Source organism: Ascaphus truei, chromosome 4, assembly GCF_040206685.1.
Source record: "Ascaphus truei isolate aAscTru1 chromosome 4, aAscTru1.hap1, whole genome shotgun sequence".
In the NCBI taxonomy this organism is placed as follows: domain Eukaryota; kingdom Metazoa; phylum Chordata; class Amphibia; order Anura; family Ascaphidae; genus Ascaphus; species Ascaphus truei.
Window position 1 is genome coordinate 45,631,505 of NC_134486.1, and position 25,361 is coordinate 45,656,865.

Sequence of the window (25,361 nt, forward strand, 5' to 3'; positions counted from 1 at the left end):
ATTTTGGGTACAGGGTTGTTTCTGGAACTGGAAATAGCACGATGTAGCTCTGAGGGACTCCATGGTCCGAATACTGGTTACAAATTTTAAGAGCAGTCTTAATTGGAATTTTAAAAACACACATGAATAATAATTTGATGCCTCTAAAGGAGGGATATCAAAGACACATTTTCTAGCCTTCTTCCTCAGGCAAGCAAGTGAAAAAATGTATACAGCCGAAAACAAGGGGTAGAGATGCCATCCAAAACCATCCACGTCCCAAAGTGAAAACATACTGCAATTAAGCAGGACAACTGTTAACATGCTTCTTTCAGAGCAAAGTTTCACATTTAGTGTATATACCCTTCTGGATAGAAAGCTGCTGCATCACAGAGCAATGTGCGGGGTGTGACTGCATTGCCAACCTCATCAAATATCTTCTGTCCTAATGGAGCAGTTCTTCCTCTGACTTCCCCCTCCCGTTTCTTAGATACATGGGAAGCAGGGGGTCCCCCTAATTCCAGAGATGCATACCGGGAAAGGTGCCGGCGGCACTTGTATTTAAATCCCCTGCGTCACGTGTGCCAATGGGAAACAATGGCTGATGTTACGGCTTCCTTTCAGCCTATATGAGGCCGGCGATTTAAACCTCCATTGTGTTTCCCTTGGAGGGGATGGTACCGACACTACCTTCAGAGAAAAGTATCTCGGGAACCAGGTGGACCCAGAGCTGGAAATTCCATGTATACCCTTTTGGGGACCGCCTATTTTCCTTCCATGTCAAAAAAAAATGTGTATGTGGGAGCTTTCACCTTTTGTAGACGACCATATCTAAAATTACATTATTGGGAAACTTCATACTCTACACTTCCCTAGTGGTTTCTAATGCATTATGAACATTTCGTAGGGTGACTGCTGCTATATTGACTGACTGGAATAATGTGTTTTTCGATGTAAGATTGGACACAACAATATCCCTAAGCCAGGCGCAGTTGCGTATGGGAGTAGCTTATGTTGATTTTCACTTCATTGAAGATGACAGAACTGAACAACAAAATGTACATTCCAACAATGAACCAGAGTAATACAATATGTATAATACAAAATGATACAATACATGACAATCTATATATGCAGTATACTTTATAAATCATATGACTACGTAAGCATATTCTTCTACCGCAAGGATGTCGGTTATTTGTATGGGATTGCTATATTGACACACACCAACTACTTACTGTAGGTTTATCTATTTGCGTAATCATGGCATTATAATTACAATGCAGAGAAAGACAGAGCAGAAAGGTGAATTTTAACTGGCGCTTTGCGAACTGACCGTCTCATCACCAAAGTGTCAATCAGCTTAAATGTAAGATCCAACACATTTTAATTGTTATATGTATAGCAGCAGGTAGTACGCTTAAAAGTAAATCGCAATATTCAGCCTCACGCAACTTTGCATCTTGCTCAATTTGCTGCATTGACTTCCATATTACTCCCAAAAAGCCTTCAGTGTTTCCCTTCGGGCAGAAGAGGAGTTAATAAGAACTAGAAATGACCCCTTATGAGTAACTTGAAAGTTTATGACTACAAGTCATATGTTCTGTGATTTTCCTGTTCTGAATAAGAGAAACAGATGTCTTCCACTATATGGTGGGCCATTATCAAAACCATTTACCCTGACTCCTCTGCAATTCAGTAGTTGACCAGTGATGAATATTTATTTAAAGTTGGCCTCCAATTATATTTGTGTGCAATAGAACTCTTTATTTATTGTTTTGTAGTTTGCCAGCATACTGCGTTAAGAGCCGGGGGCTGAATTGTCTGTTACTGCTTCTTTTGGTTTCATCTCAAACCCATCAACTAATTAGAAATGAATGAGTGACTGAAGATTTAATGTACAGGGTCCTTTTTCAGAGCTGAAAAAAAGCACTTGTCCTGTTGTCCGGGACGAGTGAAAATTTGGTTCTGGCTGGTGGAAAATGCAGCTTCCTTGTGGTTGGACCGTGCTCTGAAATTGCAGGGGGGTTTGCAAGCAGTGTGGCTGTCACTCACTGCCAGAACTTCGAATCGAGTGTCCCACAATGCTTTGCTGCTTCCGTTTGGCGCCTTTTTAAGCGCAGGGCAGTGTGGGGCGATAGATTTGAAGCTCCGGCGGTAAGTGACAAGAACGCTGCCTGCAAACACTCTGAAGTTTACGCGTGCGCTTCAACCAAAAGGAAGGTGCATTTTTCACTTCGGGCTGCTTGACCGATACGAGTCTGAATTATACAGAAATTATTACTTTTCTAAGGGGTTGCTGTGGAAGTTGGAAATGTAGATCACTTTTGCTATTCTTTGTAGGTTTTAAGGTAAAGATTTGTAAAATGTATAGTCTTTTGAAAACATCAGAAATGTAGCCAATATAATGGAAATTGAGGGTGTTCAGTGCATATGTTTGTGTTGTCAAGGAATAAAATTAATAACTCTGAATTGCTTTTAATGTCTGACATTTCCTGACCCCTAACCTCTTGTGCCTTTCTGGCATAAGGGGACTAAGGCCCTAGTGCTATTAATCGCTAGTCTGGATATGATCTTGTCAGGTTAATGCCTTTAACTTATTCTGTTGTGATAATACAGCAACAAAGGGGTTAACTTTCAGTTTAAAAATACCTTTTTTTCCCTATGTTTCTTGTGTGATCACCTGGGTTAATCTGGTCTTTGCAATTTATGGGCCAATAAAACTATGTTTATAATAGTAGTGACTAGTGAGGGTGTCTCTGTACTGGAGATTTGATCTGATCTAGCATTGTATGACCAAAGGGCTGCAAATACATTTCGGAGATCCCCCTGGCTAGCTGAAGAGGTGACAGAAAGGGCACACTCTTTGCTTACAAATGTAAAAACGTGTTATAATTAAAATGTGATCTAATTCACAGGGATAAAATAATATAGATTTGTTGTGGGCAAAGTTGGACGTGTGTAACAATACTAAATATAACAGGTTGTTGCAAATGTCAGATATTTGTTTTCCCCCTCAAAGATGAATATTAGCCTTTTCAAGGCAGATGTCCAGATGTGCATTTAATTTGGACAAATGCAACGGTGAAGTTAGCATTATTCTAGGGGTTACAGGGAGAGAGTTACAGTATATGGTATTTTATACACTCGGATCCATTGGAGTGTAGTGGGAGATCAGACAAACCCACAAAAGGTTGGCTTGTCCTGTTAACACAGCAAAGTTTGGAGCATAAAAACCATTAATTTGGGTATCAAAAGTAGAATGCAACATAGTGTTATGTCCATAACACGTGAGTTTTCATATTTTGAAACTCCAAGACCTTTCTAAGGGAACTAATAATATTGTTCATTGGTAACATATATAGGTTTGCTGTTTTATCATTTCATTTGATGAAACAGTCTGCATTTACATATTGAATGTCTTTGTAACATTCCTTTTCTGTAAACAAACAATGTACCCACTTTTCGTATATACAATCTAAATGTAATAAGTACTGTCTTAGGCCTTAATTGAACCCAATACCTTTTTGAAGAGATTAACCACATTTTCAGACACATTTTGCTACATTGGTCTTTTGTGTTAATTTACATTTTTTTTCTAGTAAACAGGACAAGGACTCCTACGGGTAAGACCTCATTATTCTTGGTGGTGGCAGCGTAATTGAGGTGTAGTGTGACGGTTTTGGGGGAGATTCTGCCAATTTTTAGTGCCCTGCGGGGATGTGAGCCAGCTGGATGTTTTAACCCTGTCACCTGCACACAGGTGTGGCGTTAGTGACACCTTCCAAGAAATCCCCTGCCCAATTTAAGATTCTAAGTTTGTTACGGAAATGATTGACCTGCACACCGTTTTTCATAGATGGATTTGTTTAATGTGTATCCACACACTTTCTTTAGTAGCAACAAAGAGTTTGTACAAATGTAATTACTTGGGTTAATGAGCTGTAAAATTTCACTTACACTTGTGTTCTTTTGCGTTGTGTTTCATACATTTTATTCTTGAATTTCAGGAAGGATAGATCGACTCAGTTTGATATTAGGCGTTTGCTTAGATTAACACGAAGTTCTGAAAAGAACTGAAATTGCAGCTTTTCCATCAAGACGTTAAAACAAATCCTGGATATTGCAATAGAAATGTGAATTGGTAGCACCAATGCATGCTTTGCAGGTTGTGCCATTTAAACCTCTTTGGCAGCAGAGGGGTTAAGTGTGTCATACCCTTTGCGCTGGACACAAATTCAGTTCTAACGGGAGATTTGTTGGTAATGATTTCTCTATTAAAAGATATGGGCAGGCAATAACAATTGGTGAAGTGATAATGTTTTGAATCTCAGTTATGTAAGTAGATGGCTGTAAATGTGTAGTTTTGTTTCTGTACTTCAACACTTTCATTTTCTTTAGTATTTGGAATAATTATGAACTTTGAAGCCATTACATAATCTTGGCATGCTCAAAAATCCCACATACACAATGTTAAATATTAAAGAGTACCCTATGGAGTGTGACTCACAATATGACCTCTAATTTACAAGAGGGGAGGGGGGAGCTCCATGGACATCTTTATGTGTCTAAAATACGTTCAATTCATTTATATATCTTTTTGTAGGTCCCTACGCTACTATACTGTGGGTTGAATTTCTTTCACTACATAGAGAAAACAGTGATGGAGCCATTTGCGAGGGTGCAGAGGGTGCATGATATGTGCAGTGCCTTGGTGTTAAAGATTTGAAGCACTAAGGTTCATATTACTAAGTGGGGGGAGCTGCGTCCATACAGCCTTCGCTTGCGTGTCCGTGATGTCACCCGTGTGAAGCGGGTGCGTTTTTTTGGACATGCTAGACGAGCCGTCGGGGGGGGGGGGGGGGCGTGTCTGTGATGTCACAGAGCTGGTTTGCCCTCATTGGGCGAACCGCTCATGTGACCTGCCTGTCGCGCCGAGAAATCGGTTTCCATTGGTTCCTGGCGCAACATGCGCCCCCTCCTGAACTGCGCCTAAGTTGTTTTGCCAAGGAGCAGTAGCATTTAGAAAATCAAAGACTAGAGCCCATGTTTATGAAGCAGTGCTCTGCTATACGACCCCTTCCAGCAGCGGAAGACGCCATACGGAACTTTCACTTGCATGGGCTGTAAGGTGTCGTATTCTGGCAGAGCACCACTAAGTAAATAAAGCCCAAATATCACGTCTGAAATTGTTTATTAACCATTAAAAAACAAAGGTTTGAAATGGATTGCTTTGCATTTATTGTAAATATTTTTTGGGGGAAAATAAATGTGCGGATTTAGAGGCTGCTGTTTTTAATTAAAAAAACATTGTAACTAAAAATATCGCTTGTGGTGTATTTGAATGTCTGACAGGTCTGCAACCCTGTCTTTATCCATGATCACTTAACAAACGGTGCTTCCACTACAGCCAGGAATTCTGGGTAATGTCATGATAATGAGCGCAGTGTGTCACTTTGTCACTTTTTTACTCATGTAAAATTAAGTAATCATAATTGTACATATTGTACTGTTTTGCATAGGGCTAAATGGGAGCGTTATATAGTTCCAATCAGTGACGGAAATATCGCCAGTTCAGCTGCACTAGGGCCCAGACTACTGTGGAGCGGGACGGATCTGCCCCTCCCCTCTCGTGGGAGAAGCTGGCGAGGAGGGGGGCATGTGGGAGAAGCTGGCGAGGGGGGGAGGGGCGCCATGTGGACCAGGGCCCACAATTTTCTCGGAATGGGACGTTTGACTGTCTAAAATGCCGTTTGTGTTCCGGTGCTGGGACACGTTGCCGCTGGACATTTTGCCGTTCCCCCGATCTGACAAGCAACGTCTGCCGTGCCCGACCGCCTGGTCTGACCAGCCAGGTCTGATTAAGCGCGTGTTTAAATGTCCCGCACGGGAACGCTACACGAACCTGTCTTTGAAAGATGGTGCGTCTGAGCGAACAGTCTACTGGCTGCGACAAGCCAGGCAATGTAGCGTTCCCGCACTTATCAGACCTGGCGGTCGGGCATGGGAGCCTGCCTGCGGACATCGCAGCAAAATATTCCGGCGTCTTTTTGGTCGTGGCCAAACGTTCTAGAACATAATTTACTTGTGGGCAGTAGTTATTCTAACAGAATACAGAAAAGGGCATGCGTAAATAGATGTAGGTATTTAATGCAATAATCGCATTTGTAATGGCAATCTTCTATTACCAATATTGTGTTTTGACAGAGGTTTTTGCAATATACAGATGTTTGTTACAATAATATAATGGATCTTTTGAAACCTTACTGTTCAATGTCCTCAAATTATTTTGATGCAACTTAAACCACATTAAAACTCTCTGGAACAATAATATCGTAGGTTTCATTGGTTTCTGTTATTTTTAAGTTGCACTTAGCTGGACAAAAAACAAACCCTTCTAAAGAATGTAACCGTCACAAACAAACAATATTTGCCTGCCTTTCTTTCTTTGGAAATTTAATGACTGATTTGCATTTCTTAGGGACTCTTAGTGGGGGAGTTTGTAAATAAAGTGTTTGCTTTACCTGTAGCCCACCCATAAAATGGGCAATCCCTCCTGGGACCAAAGTGAACAGGGACATGTTTAAGGGATTAGATCTGGGGGACTGACACCTTTACTAACACCACCAGGATGTGTTGTAACTTTTTTTTTTTTTTTTTGTAACGTTAGTCGTTAGTTTGGAAACATATTGAGCTGAGACAGGGAAGGTTTTTTTTTTTTAAATCTGACTACAGTACTCCCTTTTGTTTGTCACTGTGTGTTCATCAAGAGTTTGTCACAGGAAACCCCTGTCGTCCCGTTACCTTTATTGGCTCTCTGATGATGGAATGAGATAAAGGAATGGGGGTTAACTTTATTACAGAGACCTCACCGAAACCTAATCTGGGGTTGATTTCCAAAGAAACAATACCAGCCAGATATTTGCTTTTATGCATGGTTGCATGTGTTTAAGGGAAGCGATTAGACTGTTAAATTATTGTCAATGTTAATGTTTCTTTTTCCCGGCTACCAGGACTAGCACCTTTAGCAATGACATTGACTGCATCTGTATGCTTTAGCGCAGGTTTGGCTAACTCCAGTCCTCAAGAGCCACCAACAGGCCAAATATTAAGGATATCCCTGTATCAGCACAGGGGGCTCAATCAGTGACTCGGTCAGACTGCACCCCCTGTGCTGAAGCAGGGATATCCTGAAAACCTGACCTGTTGGTGGCTCTCGAGGACTGGAGTTGGCCACCATTGCTTTTGCATTTAGCTGTTCGCTAGATGCCAGAAAGTAACTATACAAATTGAACTCATTTACTTAAAGCAGTCGCCCATACTCTCACTTTTTTACATAGGTGGGAAGCAAGGGGTCTCCAGAGCTGAACAACAATGTTTTCAGCCCTGGGGATCTCCTGGTTCCTAAAACACTTGCCTATAAACATGGCCTTTGTACCGTCCCCTACAGGGCAAACAGAAGTGCCACGTAATTTGTTGCAGCTTCCTGTTGGCTTGCGTATCGTGGGGCATCAGCAACCAGAGTGTACCGGTGCTAGAGTTCCTCGTATGTGCCTCCGGGAACCAGGGTGTTTCTGTAGTTTAGGAGGGGCCTGGGGAAAGGGACTGCTACTTTAACGGCTTAAATACTTACAACAACTTTTAAGTGATACCCGGCGCCTCTGCCCCACTAGATGGTTGTTTAAAAGGTTCATTAGTGGGTAGTAAGTCCAGATGGACGGGACAGTTTAAAGCTGCAGTTCAAGCTCTTGTTTTTAAAAATAAATAAATAAAAATGTGATTAGCTAAGTTGCCGATCGATCGGCGAAGATTTGGCTCGGGGTTCACTAAATGCATCCTGGGTCCTCTTCTGCTGCACTGACGACCAAAGTTCTGTGAGGAAGATCATGTGACCAGGCAGGGAATTGATTCACTGCTAGAGAGAGGTCAGGGCTCAAAAAGGTGATGCTGTTTCAGAAGGGATGGGGATGTGACTTTTTTAATGGTTGTTATAGGAACAAAAATGCTTGTTACGTTAGAATACATTAAAAAAGTCTTTAAAATTGTTTCTTTTTTATTTATTTTTAAATGCTACAAGTATTTTCTCATAGTACAGAACTGATTTATTAAAAAAAACACATGTAGCTTGGTCTACAGCTTTAAAACACACTTGTCTTTCTCCTCCACCTTGTCTGAAGGGAGAGGGGGGATATGATAGAAACGTACAAATATATAAAGGGATTCAACAAAGTGCAGGAGGGAAGCTTATTCCAGAGAGAGAGGAATGCTAGAACAAGGTCATTCTCTGAAGCTGATGTAGGGCAGCCTCCAGGGAAATGTGAAGAAGTACAGTCAGTACTCATTCACGGAAAGGGTGGTATATTCATGGAATAGTTTCCCAACAGATGTGATGGGGGTTAATACAGTAAGGGAATTCGCACATGTTTGGGAGACACACATGGCTTTACTAAATACGAAAGAAAGCCAAGGATCAGATAAGCTCTGAGGTTTTCCAGCAGATGGGAAAATGGACAGACTAGATTCACCAAGCATGAGCTGCAGAAACCCCAGGGGTACATGCTTTTGATTTGACATTACCATATGTAGTCATTGGAAATGCTTCTAGAATACCCTTTGCCATTGTATTGCGCATATTGAGCTGTACTGTATTTGCTAAGCAGTCTTCTGCCATAAGACATCCTCCAGCCCCGGAAGACCCCATACAGCCCATTGTCTTCCATAAGGCTACGGCCCCAGTGGTCACGGTGTGCACCCGTTTCAGCCGCGACCTGTGGTCTGCGGCTCTGGTTGAAATGAGCAGGAGATCTGATGGGGGTCGTGGCAGGGGCACGGCCATGGTGTCACGCAGCTGGTTCGCCCTCATTGGCTGAAGAATGCTTGGTAAATGAGGGGGCAAGGAAACGATGGCCCCGCTCGAACCGACCTTTACCAAAACATATGTGCTGCCTGGGAGATAAGCATATAGTACAGAGAAATACCACAGAAAAGTCTCCCTATTCGGCGCACCACCGAATTGATGATTGATTGAACTTAAGTTAAAACATAACATATAATGATGATCAATGTAAAATATGCTGCTTAAGTGGGTGCGTAAACTAAAGTAAAGAAACAGTCCTAGGTGGTAACTATATAAACCTGTCTGGTAATCAGGGGATGAAAAACACCTCTTACAAAATAACCTTCTCTAGCTTGATACCTGCAATCAGAGCCTCAATGGCATACAAAATTGACCTGCTCAGATATGTATATGAAATGACTAGCCCTAGCATAAATACATTACAAAACACAGTTCATTACTGTGTCTTTTAGAATATCAAATTCCACTAAATTTCTTCAGCAAAACACAGACCTATCAATTCATAGGTTCCAATCATACAGATGCTGTGTGTCACCCAGCATTGTGTCTTCTAGGAACATGCAAAACATTTCCCTGGTTCAAAGACCGGCAGGCATATGGATATTTCTATAACTATGGGGATACAGCTGATTAAAAGAATGCACTGTCCTGATAGTGGGTGCTGCCCTGTTATGTGTTTAAAGTTTTTATTCCTTTAGTGCCTTGTGTAGTGCACATCCCAAGTAACTCTTAGCCTGAGATTATATTGGGGGCGTGGGACCGCATGTGCCTCTCGCCCAAGCGATGGATGAACTCCGCTTCCAGCAATTGGGGAACGCGTCACCAGGCTGGTTCCACCGCATTGGCTGAACTGCTCACGTGACGCAGCTCCCGCGCGAAAAGACAAAATTTGTCTTTTAAAAAAAAAACTGCCACGCGGTCGTTCTGCATCGATAGCACGCACTATGGGTGGTCTCATAGGGAAGAAGTGTGTTGTTCTCTTTGCGGGCACTGTAATCTCAGCCATACATTTGTGTTTTGTTTACATTTTTTGGGGGGGGGGGGACTTTCACATATCGCACCCCCGACACATTTTTATTTCCAGAAATATAGGGTTACTTTTCATTGGGGTTACCCTTCATTAAGAGAGAATGCTCTCTTTAATTGGAAGGACTTTACATTATGTGTAGAAATCACATTTCTTTCTCTCAGTTTTATACTTTGGCACTCAATTAAGTTTGACTTGAAAAGGAGTAGGTAGTGTGATGTCAATAAAAGCAATTACTACCTACTCATTCTACTACTTCCTCCTTTATTTTAACACATGGACCAACACGGCTACAAACCCTTTTTTGAAAGAAACCCATAAACTAAAAACTATATGAAAAATAATAAACATTAGAAATCATTTTGGAAAGATCAATATTAACCAAACCTCAGCAAACCATGGTCGGATATGGGTTATTTCTTTCCCTATACATAGAATGTTAAATGAGGCAATTTATCGAATACTCGGAAACCTGCAAAACGGAAACCCAAATCTACAACAAATTTCACTTTTATCAAAGTAAATCGCTTGTAATGCTTAGAACGTTAGCTAATTTCTTTAGCAATAATGTTTCATCCAGATGACTTTTGATAAATAACCCCCAGTGTTTTTATCTAGCATAGTGCCAAATCTGGTAATCATTTCAGAAGATCCGCTGTACGGTTCCTGTCGTTTAGCAGGAATTTGACTTGTATCTTGTTGGCTCTTTGTCGTTTCACCATGTTTTCAGTCTGTGTAAAATCTCCTTGCTTCCCATACTGTCTCTTCTGTAGGACAGTGTTTCTGTGGCTATCATTGTGGTTTTTATTCTTTTTTTGTTTCTTTCAGACCCAACATTTTGACTTTTGATTTTAATTAGGGGACACAAATGGCACTGTCGGGGTGAGGTGGTAGGGGAAGGCGGGCTGAGGACCGCAGCTATAGCCCCTTTGTGAGCTAACGTTACACACAGGACCTATGGAGTAGATGTAGAGCTTTGCGTAAATACTGTATGTAACATAAAGCGGGTTCAGCAATAAATTGTCATCCACTAAATAAAAAATAAATTAAAAAAAAAGACGAACTTGACTGCAGTTCATGTTGTTTTTTCCTGTTCAGCGAAAAGAAGAGAGTTTTACCCCTTTAGAGATGAACTACTTGGTTTTTAAAAGTAAATTCTCCTGTTGATCTAAAGCTCACTCTCCTTAGGCTAAGGCCCCGGTCACGCCGCTGTAACGCGCGCCCGCGATATTGGCGGCGCGTTCAGTCGATTCCCCGGTCTGCAGCTCACGGCAGGAGGAGAGACCGGGGGGGGGGGGCGTGGTGGGGGAGTGACGGGGGCGCCGCCATGACGTCACCCGGCAGCTTCGCCCTCATTGGCTGAACCGCCGGGGGCGTGCCTAATCGCTCGACGCGAGTCCTGCTCTCAATTCTATTGAGAGCAGGAGCAGTTCTCGCCCTAGCGCTGCGGCCCCCCCTCACAGCGGGCCCGGCGCCATTGAGGGGAGGGCTCTCGTCCGTGCAGCGTCCGCCACAGCGGACGCTGTAGTAGGCAGCGGGGGCAAGGCCTAAGAGACCATAAAACCAGCCTTTCCAGGTACACAAGGGCTATATAGTTTTATTTATTTAACGCTTTTGCTGGCAGGGTGCCTACAATGCAGTTCAGGCCCCGCTGATCGCAAAAGGGTTACATTTATTCTAAGGTTCTTATCCAGTTCGGAAGTCATGCCTTGATTGCCACTATGGGATAGATAGACACTAGTCAAAAGTTGCACAATAGGTTTTCTGGTCTCATTCAAATATTCAATTATTTCTCTCATGTTTGTAAAATGCCAAATGTAACAGCTTGTAAGGTAGAATGGAAAAATTACATTTTTGTATTTAAAATTAGAAGTTGTGATACTTTATATTTAAAATATGATAAGCTTTATATGCCGCAATGTGCCCCAGTACTTCATTTTATTCATTACTTGTCACTATTTCTATGAAAATAACCCGCCCCCCCCCCCCCCCCCATTGCGGTTATCCAAAAATGTTGTAATAATAAAGGTTAAAATGTTAAAACAAAACGTCTCATGTTTGAGATGCATAATTAATTTTCTAATTACCCTCTGCACAAAGCAATGATTTATCTGATGAATTAAAATCCGATTTGCATGTTAAATTCCTACAATAGCTAGAGTTCAAAATACAGGAAAGTCTATCTAGCAGGATAACTGGAGAATAACCTGATTATGTAAAAGTAAAGCTGTCTTGCAAATTAATTGTATTACAGTAGGGCCCCGCTTCTTGGCGATCCGCCAATACGGTGGTACTGAGAAGGGGGACGGCAGAGTTTGTGCATGCGCTGAAGGGGGAGCGGCCAAGTTCGCGCATGCGCAGAGCGGAGGGTCTGCACATGCGCAGAAGATTGGGAGACGCTGAAAATCGCTGGTTGCGCTTTTCACTTTGCAGCAGCGCTGCCATGGGGCGGGGCCCTACTGTACTTAAATTCAATGTATGGAATAGTATACAGGCACACCCCGCATTACCGTATGCAATGGGACCGGAGAATGTATGTAAAGTGAAAATGTACTTAAAGTGAAGCACTACCTTTTCCCCACTTATCGATGCATGTTCTGTACTGCAATCGTCCTATACGCGCATAACTGATGTAAATAACGCATTTGTAGCAAGCTCTATAGTCTCCCCGCTTGCGCACAGCTCCGGTAAAGGTAGGGAGCCGGTTTTGCTGTTCAGGACGTGCTGACAGGCGCATGCGCGAGCTGCCGTTTGCCTATTGGGCGATATGTCCTTACTCGCGAGTGTACTTAAAGTGAGTGTCCTTAAACCGGGGTATGCCTGTACAAAAGGAAACGATTTAAAGCAGAGCTAATCGGCTTTAGTGAAAACATACAATATTGTTTCCTTTTACTGGTTCCTATAGTAATGTTTGCCGTTCTTTTCCTTGCATTTTTTTTTTTAAGTGTATAAAATAGCTTCTGCTTCCTTTCACAGGAAATGGATTTTGTGTAAACCCAAGTTTCTAAAATGCCTCACTAGATCTCTGTGGAGAAATTGTCATGTTGAAACACCATATTTGTTGTTTTCATGGGTAGATTATTTTTAAAAATTAGATAAAGCCCTTCCTTAAAATCGAAATGTTGACTCAAATCTTTAAAAAAAAAAAAAAAATTTGAAAAAAAAAAGGTACTGGTCATCAGGACCTTTTTTGAAGGATCTCACAACTCTTAATTTCATGTGCGACTGTCCTTACTACATGATGTTACCTCACCAGATATCGTGCTGTAGATGGGAATGCAAATGAAGAATGAGAGCCCTGTACATGTCTTTGAGTTTAACATTTAATGAGGGTACTAGTTTCTTCTTGACAGATTGTGCCTTTTACAATCTGTTGAAAAACCTTTAAAATATCAGAAGCCTGTTTGATCACGCAATGCAACCGGACATAGAAATCGATCACCATCCATTGCTTTGCTGCCACGATTTCCATGCAAATTGTAATTGAATAGAACATATTCACACAGCCCCTGTTTTTAATGAACAATGCCTAAATCCAATGACCATTAAATCTCACATCATAATGACCCTTTATATGCAATTCTCTACATAGTATTCTTTTTTTGTGGCCTGAGAATCACTTTTAAGATATCATAAGAAAGTGGTAATGTGTCATATACTGTGCTCCCACAATAAAGGCCAGGGAGTCTTCCACTAGGCTACTATATGAATATCAGTAGGGGTCTTTATTATACAGCACATTTATACCATCTGCAAATCTTTACTGGGATTTAGAAGCTCTTCAAAGCAGGCGCTCCTTTTCCTAATGTTTTACTTTCATGTTTGAAGCACTTATACACGCAACAAAATATTAGACAATTAGAATATCTGCTGTGAAGTGCTGTGTACAAAACATGGATGGCGCTATTCACGGATATACTGTACATACATAAATGTTTAGGTTGGTATATGTTATTCAGCTTCTGATCGTTATGATTGGGATGACCTGTTGTACGCACGAGCTTTCACAACCTTAATGCTCTTTTCAGTGGAATCTCCTAAATTATATCTCAATCTGTAAAAATGAACTAGAAACAAGCGAAACTTTTCTGTAAATGTAGTGTCGAAATGCACAACCTGAACTATGCGTAAGCTGTGCAAGTAATTCTTAAGGCCCAAAGCACAACTTTAGTTTATTATGTTACAAACGAAAAATGTATATTTTCAAGTTAACATAAATCATTTCAACCTTTTCAGTGCTAGAGGTGTTAAAGCAAAAATCCAATTTAGAATTTTTCTTTTTACCTTTAAAATGGTGATGAGCAGCATAAGCCTGAAGGGCACTCAAAAGTACCACACATTACCTGTAACATTTACTGAGGCAGTGTATAACGTGGGGCGAGAAGGATGTGTGGCTGTCATGGGGGGAGCTCCCTCTCAACTCTCTCTCAACTCTCTCTCAACTCTCTCTCTCTGGCTAAGGCCCCGCTCCCTCCGTCAGCGCTCCCGCACTGCAGACAGGCGGGGTGCTGACATACACAGACCGCGATATGCGGTCTGTAGGGAGCGTGAGCCGAGGTGGGCGGGAGTGGGAGGGAGTGGGAGGCTGGAGGGGGGCGTGGCTTGAGCGGAGGGACCCGCTACTCTCCCCTCCCTCCACGGGCTCGGGCTGGAGCTGCTGATTGAAGTAATCACAAGCAACACACACACACACTCATACACACACGCAGGCACTCATACACACACGCAGGCACTCTCTCACACGCACGCACGCAGGCACTCATACACACACACACACACACACACAGACAGACAGAGGCAGGCACTCCACACTCCTCCCCGCTCCCCGAAGCCTCTCCTCCTCCCGAAGCCTCCCCTCCTCATTGGCTCACAGCCACACCACGTGACGCGTCGAAGCTAGGGATTACAATTCTCTTGTATCCCCTAGCGGCTGACGCGTCACAGCGTGTAGTGAGCTGTGCCGTGAGGGGGGACCGGCTCGGGAGGATTCCCCTGCTGGTGGGGAAAGCCTGTGCAGCCGCCCGCGGTTTCTCTCTCTCTCTTTCTTTCTCTTTTTCTTTCTTTCTTTTTTTTGTAACATCCTAAGGCCCGGGCCATAGAGGGGGGGAGCCGTGCTGCACCCCGCTGACGCTTAGGCTCGCCTGCAGAAGCTGTGCGATTTCATGCACATACAGGCGAGCCAGCGTCCGCGATCGGAGGTGGGGGGAGACTGAGGGAGGCGGGGCAGTGATGTCGCTGGGCCAATCGCCCGCGACGCACTGACGTCGACGTCACGGCGCCGTGTCGTTGACGCAGCCCCGCTCTCATTGGAGGTTTTCAGCCGACAGCGCGCTGAAAAACAGCTTGGCGCTCGGCTGAAAACTCCAAAGCCTGAGCACGCCCGCGCGAGCCCTCTCAAGGCATCCTCATTGAGGATGCAGGGGCTCAGCGCTGAGCGTCCGCACGCCTCAGCACGGCCTGTCCTTCTATGGACTCGGCCTAATACTGTCTCTTGGGATTCCATTAGAATAAAATGTTTTTTGCATCTGTGCTTAAAACACGGCCTGAAATGTGCATCTTGGTTTTTACCTTGACCTCCACCAAATATATGTATGTTATCATTCTCAAAACATAACTTGCATAACTCCTGCGAGCGTAACACTGACTCATGACACAAGCCGTGGTGAAGAGGTAAACATTAGTGTTGCTTCAAAGAAGAGGCATTTCAGTGCACAATTAATTGACTATTATATGATTTAGCACACAGGATGGAGCATGATGAGGCTTATTATGGTTTACTATTAAACAAGTGGCTGAGTAATTTGTAGTGCCTTAGGGTGTATGAATTGTGGATATGAAAGCCATAGTATATCAGGGATTAAAAAAAAGCACTGTAGTAGCCCTAGTAGAGATTTGGGCTGTCTGACACTAAACAAGTTACTTTTTTGGGTGCCAAATAGTGTGTCTGTGTGTGTGTTCATCACCATTTTTAAGAACATTAGTTATACTTTTTTTTTGTATAGTAGGATTGAGTGCGGCACCATTAATAGTAGAAAAACAATATCGAGTCCCTGACTGAAAACTTGCAATCTCATTTTGGTAACTAAAGCACAGAATGTATTTTCTGCTGTTTTTTTATCACAAGGCAAGTTATAATCTGATCTGATGTCACAAGGTAAACTGCCATGAGCTATTTGAGAGAAGTCACAAATATTGGTGTAATAGCTTCGTAACTGGTCTCTGCTGGTAGGCGTTAACCAGAAGGATCATGGGAAAAAATGCTGGGAATTCCACACTGAATAGCATATTTGTAGAGCTAACATCCGTGTCATTGTGCCGTAGGAGCAAGAATGCTGATTCTTCACATTAAAATGTCATGCCTGACATGGACTTGTGTTTTGCCTTGGGAAAGTTTTTCAGAGAAGCTGATGAGGCAGACGTGTCAGGTTAATTAGCCAGTTTTGCACAAACCAAATTATACATGCCCCATGTCATCCATCTTGTGAAAAACTTTGGGTTTAAGGATCCCACTTCAACCTTGTAGGGTAGTTTGTAATCGTCTTGTAGAATTCTTCAAAGTACTTGATTAACGCTTTCGCTGCCATAGATATGTGTTGCAGGACCCGGAGGACGAGTGACCTTGTGGTAAACGCACTTCCATTGGAGTGGTTGAACTTGGTACAATTCCAACACCATTTTCTTATAAACTTGGCTGGTCCCTTTATCTAATGTGCCAAACACGGGAAAATTAGATTGTAAAGGTGGTGGACAAAAATCAATTACTTCATTTTAATTGTAAAAAAAAAATATATATATATATATATATTAAATGCTAAGACCAAAATGAACCAATGATTGTGCCATGTGTTATGGATTAAATCAGACACATAGAAATATGTTTTTCTAAACAGACTAAGCTCAACACACAAGAAGGGTTTATTTTCCAAGCTATTCGTTTGTGTGATTTTAACTGTGTTGCACAATACTTCACACAGGCGAAAGGCCCGTCTCCTCCTGTCACACTCTCCCCTTTTCCTGAATAGCTTTCTGACATGGGTAGGTTGGGCCTAAGGCCTCGGTCCCGCTGCGCTCATTGGCGCGGGCGGCCACACGCGAGTTCCCCACCAGCAGGGGAATCCTCGTGAGCCGGTCCCCCCTGGCTGCACAGCTTACTACACGCTGTGGCGCGTCAGCCGCTATGGGACACAAGAAAATGGTTTTCCCTAGCGTTGACGCATCACGTGGTGTGGCTGTGAGCCAATGGGGAGGGGAGGCTTCGGGAGGAGGAGAGTCTTCGGGGAGCGGGGAGGAGTGTGGAGTGACAGCAGCGTGAGTGCCTGCCTGTGTGTGTGTATGTGTGTGCGTGCGTGCCTGTTTGTGTGTGTGTATGTGTCTGAGTGCGTGAGTGCCTGCCTGTGCGTGCGTGTGTGTGTGCGTGTGTGAGAGAGTGCCTGCGTGTGTGTATGAGTGTGTGTGTGTGTTTTACTTACCATCAGCAGCTCCAGCCCGAGCCCGTGGAGGGAGGGAGGGGGGGGAGAGTAGCTGGTCCCTCCGCTCAAGCCATGCCCCCCCTCCCTGTCAATCCTCCCACTCCCGCCCACCTCCCGCTCCCGCTCCCTACAGACCGCATATCGCGGTCTGTGTATGTCAGCGCCCCGCCTGTCTGCAGTGCGGGCGCGCTGACTCTGGGACCAGGGCCTTAGCCTAAAGGTATATTCTTGATTGATACCCCTATTGTCCCTAGTTGATTTAAAATATACAAAAACAGCAATTAAAGGTTTAAACCTTATTATATTTGTTTAATGAACTATGTTGCATGACATAATTTACAAAAAAAGTTAAACTGTAGTTATAGCAAATAACGACAAAAATATAATATAGTAGATGTGCTGTGTTCACATGTCCTGTAAGAAGCTTTCAGTTAAACATGTTTCTTATGTGAACATTCAAAGAGCAATTTTTCTTATTTCGGAGGGTAAATTCATATGAATAGATCACTGTTGAATACCAATATTAAACAAATATATGAAGGTTCTTGGATATAGCATATACAGATGTAGCCAGATTTACTGTGCCTGGAGCTTGGAGAAAAAAAGCAAAATACCGCAGCTCTGGAGAAAGTAAAACCCACAACAACCTGTATGGGGCATCTGTATAGAGTGGGGTCAACAAAACTAGAATGGTATATAGAGATTGCAAATAAAACTTCAGTGTACAGCTGAAAATAAAGCCACAGTATACAAATATACACTTAATTATATGCTTAATATTTCTTTGTTATTACATTCAAAAGTACTGTATTTGATTACCTAAATCTATTTCTAGTAATAAAAAAAATGCACATATAGTTGAGTGAGCTATAAATGTCATGTGACAGTGTTGCAAAGATCATATGATGGATATATCCAGAGTGGCAACCCTAGCAAAGATGTAGATAAGAATGCAGATTCAAGACTTCTGGTTACACAGTTACCCCGTTCCCTGTATTTTTCCCACCCTGCAAAAGATAAATTAAGCCCTATAAAAATACAGGTAATTCTGCTTGATTCATCAGCTGTATTGTTTCCGTTCACATATGGCCACAGTATGTAGGCAGGAAGGCTTGGAGATGTAGTCCAATGTTAACAAACACATCCAACACCTGTTGCTATAGTCTAATTGTGCTACTGAGTGCATAGTTCATTTGCCCAGAATCAACCAATGAGTAATCTGTGGGTGATTACTTGCCAACTACCTGCTTCTGAAATCACAGTCCTTGGCAACTGATGAAGCTGGAATATACAGACTTGTTTAATGCTTTTGCTGCTTGAGAGAGGCAACGAGATGTGTTGCAAGCCTGTCTGGAAGCGAAGGAGCATGGTGCGGTCCAACATAAGAATAGGTATTCAAGGGCTCCCTGCAACCTGCTTACGGCTCCAAGTCTCAATAAAGAAAAAACAGCCGCTGTTCCTTCTCTTACCAGGCACTTTACTTCTGGAACAATTTACCCAAGTCTTTCAAAACCACCACCTGTTTAAGATCTTTCAAGACATCAGCTGTTTCTTACTGTACACATGTCTGTAACTGTAATATCTAAACACAATATTCTGTTCCCACGACATACTTGGAAACGAGAGGTGATTCTCAATGTATTTTCTCCTGGTTATTTTTATTTTATTATTATTATTTTTTAATACCGTAAAAGTTTCTGGCAGTCTGCTCCAAACAATAACTTATTACTTGTCTGGTGACATACAGAGAGATGCAAATCGTCCGCCCTCCTTTTTTTTTTTTTTTTTTTATATACCCGCTTCAATTGATACGTAACCTATACTTGTAAAGTTAAACCTGAATCATTTAAATGCTTACTTCCATCAATAAGCTGAACGCAGGCCAGATTGCCTCTGCTTTTCAGCAATGTTGTAAAGAATTAGTAAAGGTTCAATCTTTAATCTGTAATGACATAAACTATTCCATCAACAATTGAGGAAAAAGGAATGACGTAATTTAATGTGTGTATCACATGTTCCCTTCCCCCCCTGGGAGATTATGGCTATGCAACTGCTTGGTGTGGTACAGAAGAGATGAGTTTCCCGCAATGGTGTGGGGGGTACAGGGCAGACTCTTGGAGATCCCTCTCGTTCTTCCCTCTCGGTGCCAGCGCCTCCACATATAGGGGGCTCCAGCAAGGCTGAAGGCGGTCCCCGCTATGGCAATCATTACTCTGTTACCTCCCTCCATACAGACTACAGCGAAGCCAGAAGTATAAATGAGGATGTTCTTTATTACAGCAGCCACAGCTGGTGATATTGCAGCGTATGCTCCAGTTGGTAAAGTAGATCACTGGCTTCTGGATGGAACTGGCCTGCGGGTAATGGTGAGGCCTAGCTGGATTAGGTTATGTGTTCAGCCCATTAGGGGCTGAACACACGTCTCACCCCCGGCTGGGAGGAGACATTTCCAACACATCCTACCCCATGCAGGGACAGGCTGGAACACCCTGAAGGGGTTGAACTTCAAGCTATAATTTAGGCACTTCCTTTTTGCAGCTCGAAGAGGGAGGGCCCAGTATTTGTACCACTATTGGCTATCACAGATCCCTTTGTCAACTCCACTCCTGTCACTCAGGAATTCAGCGTGAGGAGGGGGAAAATCCCATAGGATAGCCTGTCACTGTTTATATCTCATTAGAATTTACTTGACAGGGGAAGTAGAGAGATAGCTGGATCAGCCACCGCTATATGTGAAAACACATTTAAATTTAAGTTACAAAAAAACAAAACAAAAAAAACTGATCCGGCCCCTTTGGAAACTGTATGGAAAAATCCTGGGCACTTTATCACCATGGCGACTAAAATGTAGGTCTGTCGCCTATGCCATGCAAACTGACCTGTCTGTTACCGCTGCGACCACCAACAGTGCGCCCCAGCATGCTTTTGCAGGACTCTGCTCACCCCAGCTCTCTCAATTCTGCAAGGGTAGCTAATGGGAGCTAACCTGTGGTGAGGGTAGGAGGGGAGGTGTGTGAGTGCATGTCGTTTTGAGAGTCTCTCAGGTACAAGTGTATATAAATGACTTCCCTTGGAAGCAATTGTATGTAATGTAAGATCAGCGTGGGCGTTGATTTCATTCATTGCGACCCCCCAGTTTTTGAGGTAACCAGTGGAGAAGAAAAAACGGAAATGATAGCTTCCTAATTCAGGGCTCCAGAGTGTGCAAAAAAGCATCCATGATGATGTGTAATCATTTAATAGGATGTATGTAAAAAAAAGTATGTGTGTATATATATATATATATATATATATATATATATATAACAAACACAGGGGGTGCCCAGTGCTACGTCCAAATGACAAAACATACATGGTAATAATTACAAGAAATGATGCTTCAGTGTAAATAATAATGCTAATGCTGATAATAATAAAATATGTTTTTTTAGTTAGAAATTTTGGCCAAAACATCATAAGCTTGCACACAACGTCAAGGTAAACCATAATAAGTGCAAGTCCTACACTACACTGCATTTGTTCCCTATACCTCAGTGTGTAATCATTTAATAGGATGTATGTAAAAAAAAGTATATATATATATATATATATATATATATATATGTGTATATGTATACACATACACATACACAGTGTTCGACAAACCTATACATTTGCATGCCCCGGGCGAGTGGATTTAACATCGTGGCGAGGCCCAAGCAGCACACGTGTCGTACTAGGTGGCGAGTTGATTTTTTTGTTTGTTCGGCGAGTAGATTTTTTGGTGATTTTTCGACCACTGCACATACACATATACATACGTGTGTGTGTGTGTGTGTGTGTGTGTGTGTGTGTGTATATATTTATTTATTTGGAAAACACATTGGTAGTATGTCCAGTTTTGTACTTCCTGCAACTACTTGAGAATGTAGCGCCAGTGCTTCCTTGTATTTAAATCGTCTAGAGAGCCACAACGTGTCATATTGCAGCTTCCTTCTGGTCTGTGTGACCCTGGAGATAGAAACCTACATTTTGTTTCCTCAAGGCGTTACCTTCACCTGTAAGTATCTCGGGAACCAGAGGAGCTGCTAATAGTGCTGTTCAGCTCTGGGAAACCCCTGCCTCCCATTGATACAAAAACACTGGGTATTGAACAGGGGGGGGGGGGGGGGGGCTCAAAACCTTTATTTAGATATTGCAGCATTATAAAGCATCTAGCTTTTGAATCCATGTTGCATCGTTTATTCTGCTTGGTATTGTGGGGCTACAGTGTTCAGTGACTCTTCTTGCCATTATTACTGATAGTTTCCCTTTACCAATCAACCTAAAATCTATATAAATTGATGCCACAAGATTTCTTTAGAGATGCCTATCTCAAAAGAGGTACATCATGACACCCCCCACTTTTTTTTTAATAGAAGGAAGTCAGGGGGTCTCCAGAGCTGAACAGTGTTAATTTCAGCTCTGCTGGCTTCCGAGAACTTACCGGGAAAGGTGCCACCAGTACTTCTGTGTATTTAAATTCCATGTGTCCCGGGGGCCAATAGGAAGCCGCGACTGATGACGCTGCGGCGTCATATTGGCCCTCAGGACGTGGGAGGTTTAAACCTCCATTTTGTTTCCTCTGGAGGGGACGTACCGGCGCTACAGAGGGTCTCCAGAGATGGAAATAATGCGTGTCCAACAAGATTATACCTGGGTGGGCAAAAAAAAAAAAGTAGGGAGAGCTCCGCCATTACGTTGTGAGTATTGCCTCGGGCAATGCGACCTGATTACATTTATAGCTGCATCTATTGTCCTTTCTGATTTGTGATGTATAGGTTTTTATTTTTATTGCAATATTTTATTTTTCATTTAATCTTAATAAATGTTCTTTGCGGTTGTCTACTCGCATAAACGAGGTGCTTCTTTTGTATGCAATCCAAATAATTTGCTGCATTTGGTCTGATTTTGACATCATCCTTTCTATTTTGGACCTTTTTTAGTAGCTGGTTAACCTTTTTGAGTGCCGGTGGGCCCGTAGTAGAGTACAAAGGCCGTAGATACATGGTTTTTAGGCATTGGTATATTTAATATCTTTTTTTTTTTCCTACACTATTTGGTGGCATCCATTGTTAATTCCCTCTAATACTTTACTACAATAGGTTTCTGCTCCTATAATTTTCTTTTACTGTGGCTTTGTGATGCATTATGTTTGTGAGCCAGTTCATGTTACTGGCTGAGTTTCTTCATTATTTATTTCCCACCCCCCAATATAATCTAACATGCTAAATGAGACTGCACTTTTTTTCTTTTGCATACCATAAATACCATTCACAGAGTCTAAAAATACCAGTTGTTTGCAGGTTTCATTAAGAATCCAGGCATGTCTAGACTTGATAACTGTTTTGGTAGCTGTAGAGTGGAAAAGAGCTTGTACTAGGATCGATCGTAGAACAACTGCCAACGTGCAGGGTCCTCCCTTAAACCCCCTTCTTGTCGTCTCTTTTGGGAGTGCTGAAATCACACTGGGAGCCATGAAAAGAGGGCCATTCATACGGGGGAGCAGGAGCACCATGATGCGTTTGGAAGGGCATATAATGACTGGTTGTGTGATCATACCAGGTATTGAGGGCTTGGGTTGACACCAGACGTGTTATCAAAAGGGTGGTGTTGGGGCCAGAGACTTGCATGTCAAAAATAAATGGAACCAGTTGGCAGGTCTGAAATGACATGGCATGTCTAAATGTAATCTGATGTCCTGAATAAGCAGCTGGATCTAAACCTTTTAAGTATTTGTGATTTAATGTTTTGAACTGTATGGATAGAAAGAAAGGGAGAGGAGGTCACACGATCCACGGTATTCACTTTTAAAGGCAAATGATTAATAGCATGTGCCTATATTTAAAGCGAGTATGCCGAGATATAGATATATACAGGCTAGAAAACACCAAAGGGACAGATGAGTGGTTATAAAGCCACCTCCTTCCTTGGACTGCACGGCTTGAAGGATTGGAACTACAGGCTGTGTGAAGGCAGCGTGCCGGTCACTCACCGCCGGAGCCTCCATACTTGCGTCCCACAATGCCATGCGGTCTGTTTTTAAGCACAAGGCACTTCACATAAGCCTCGTCCCCACTGATCGCAGCCTCGAGTGCGGCGGCGAACAAAATACGGCCCTCTATGGAGCCGGCCAAAGTCACTGCCTGCGCGCGCCTGCAGAAAGCGCAATGCACGACCACCTTTGCCAAAAGACAAGAAATGACTTTTGGCGTGGCGGCTGTACGCTGGCTACGTCACGGCGGCGGTTCAACCAATGAAGGCAAACCAGCCATGTGACGTCAAAAATCTTGTCTTTTCTCCCCCTGCTCTTCTCTGGACGCGCGTCCCATCGCGACCCTAGGACCGCAGATTCCTGCTTAAACTAGGGCACGTGCTGCCAGGCGCTCCGTGGGGCCTTAGCCTGCAGTTCCACGTGGTCCAGAGACACGGCGGATATATGTGGCTATGAAGGGTGGGGGAGAAATATTCTAATATTTTACTTATCTTACATGAATTAGTGGGACATAGTTTCCTTTTATAGTCTTTGTGGAATAGTCAATATTTCTGTCTTATTCCATTGTGCTTTGAGATAGATGCCACTAGCTTTTATTGGTGAAGATAGTATGCTAATGCATGATTTATTCGCAGCAGGCAAATTGTTTCTTTGTTGCGGTTTCCCAAATGTATTTTTTGTTAATACTACAGTACTTTTAGATGTTCTTTAAAAGTGTCTTCCCTGCTCAGTTTGTTATTTTGCCTGCGAAAGCGAAGCTTCTAATCTTTGAGGTAAATTGCCCTCCTCACCCGAACTATTCTCTGAATTGTTCATCATTATAATAGCAGCACGCTTACATTTTTATTATCGGGCAACATTAGTAGCCCTTATAAAACTGAGCTGTAAAGGTAATGGTTGGATTTTCTTGTGATTACAGTTGTTGAATGGGGAGACAACGTACATGCAATTACAGAAGACGAAGCAGTAATGTTGGTGAACCATCAAGCAACCGGAGACGTCTGCACACTTATGATGTGCCTCCAGGACAAAGGCACGGTATGCTATCTCTGGGGAAACACTGTAGTCATCTATAACCCTCTAATAGACTTCCTTCAATAGTACATTGAGTTGTACTTTTGCTTGTTGACTTAACAGCTACAACTTCTGCAGTAGATCTTTAGCATTAATGTAATGTTTATTTTGCAAATATGTGCTGAATGTTTGCTATACATACAAATTTAACAAAACCTCTAATGTTAAAACACTTATTGGCCATTTTCTATCAGGCAATGCAATGCTGCTTAATGCATGTGATGCATCACTGGTTTATAACACAAAGGCACCCAGAATCTACAGTGTGAGGACCGTTGAATGAAGGATGTGTTTGTTAATGTCCAAGTGGACTCAATCCATGTTTCAAATATTAGTGCCATGAACCTAGAATGCTGGGGATTTATTTTAAGATGCCCTTTAGAAAGATTACGCATGTAGACAGCATTAGTAGTACAGCTGTCAATCCGAGCGCTGGCTGCTTTCAGAATAGTGCTACGCAAGGTATTATGGGGCGTGACTTTAAAAAGCAGATCAATGATTGAGTGCTTCAGCACCAGTGAGCATAACCATGCAGGTTAAGTGTTATGTGTTCCTGTGATTTATCGTGATCCGGATACATTTCTTAATATCTTTACTGTGGTAAATGTTTCCTGTGTAAACTGACATCACCACATATATTTTTAAGTGACAGTTGAATATATACAGTATAATAAAAAAAAATTGATAAAATAGTAACTGTATTTGCTGTGCCATTTATGTTTTTATATTGCCAACCATTTGTGCAGTGCTGTGCAGAACATGCATTGAAATGCAAGAATTCAAAATGTAATGTAGGGAAGTGTATTAACCCTTTTGAGGGCCACAGCCCCTCTGGCATCTCACGATCACATGACTGCTCCTCGTAGCGACCACATGATTGGGACATCACTGATGAGGCGCACGGAAGTCTCTACAGGATCGCAGAACGCAATCTCCACTAGA

At 42.6% G+C, this 25,361-nt stretch overlaps 1 protein-coding gene across 7 annotated transcripts in view; it reads left to right on the forward strand.

Moving 5' to 3' along the window:
* Positions 1-25,361, forward strand: part of LPGAT1 (lysophosphatidylglycerol acyltransferase 1) — a 104,574-nt gene that overhangs the window by 27,766 nt on the left and 51,447 nt on the right. For all 7 annotated transcript variants that reach the window (XM_075595689.1, XM_075595687.1, XM_075595688.1 and 4 more), the window contains exon 3: positions 24,265-24,383. In XM_075595689.1, the coding sequence (XP_075451804.1) occupies positions 24,265-24,383 (119 nt within the window). The remainder of the gene's footprint in view (positions 1-24,264; positions 24,384-25,361) is intronic.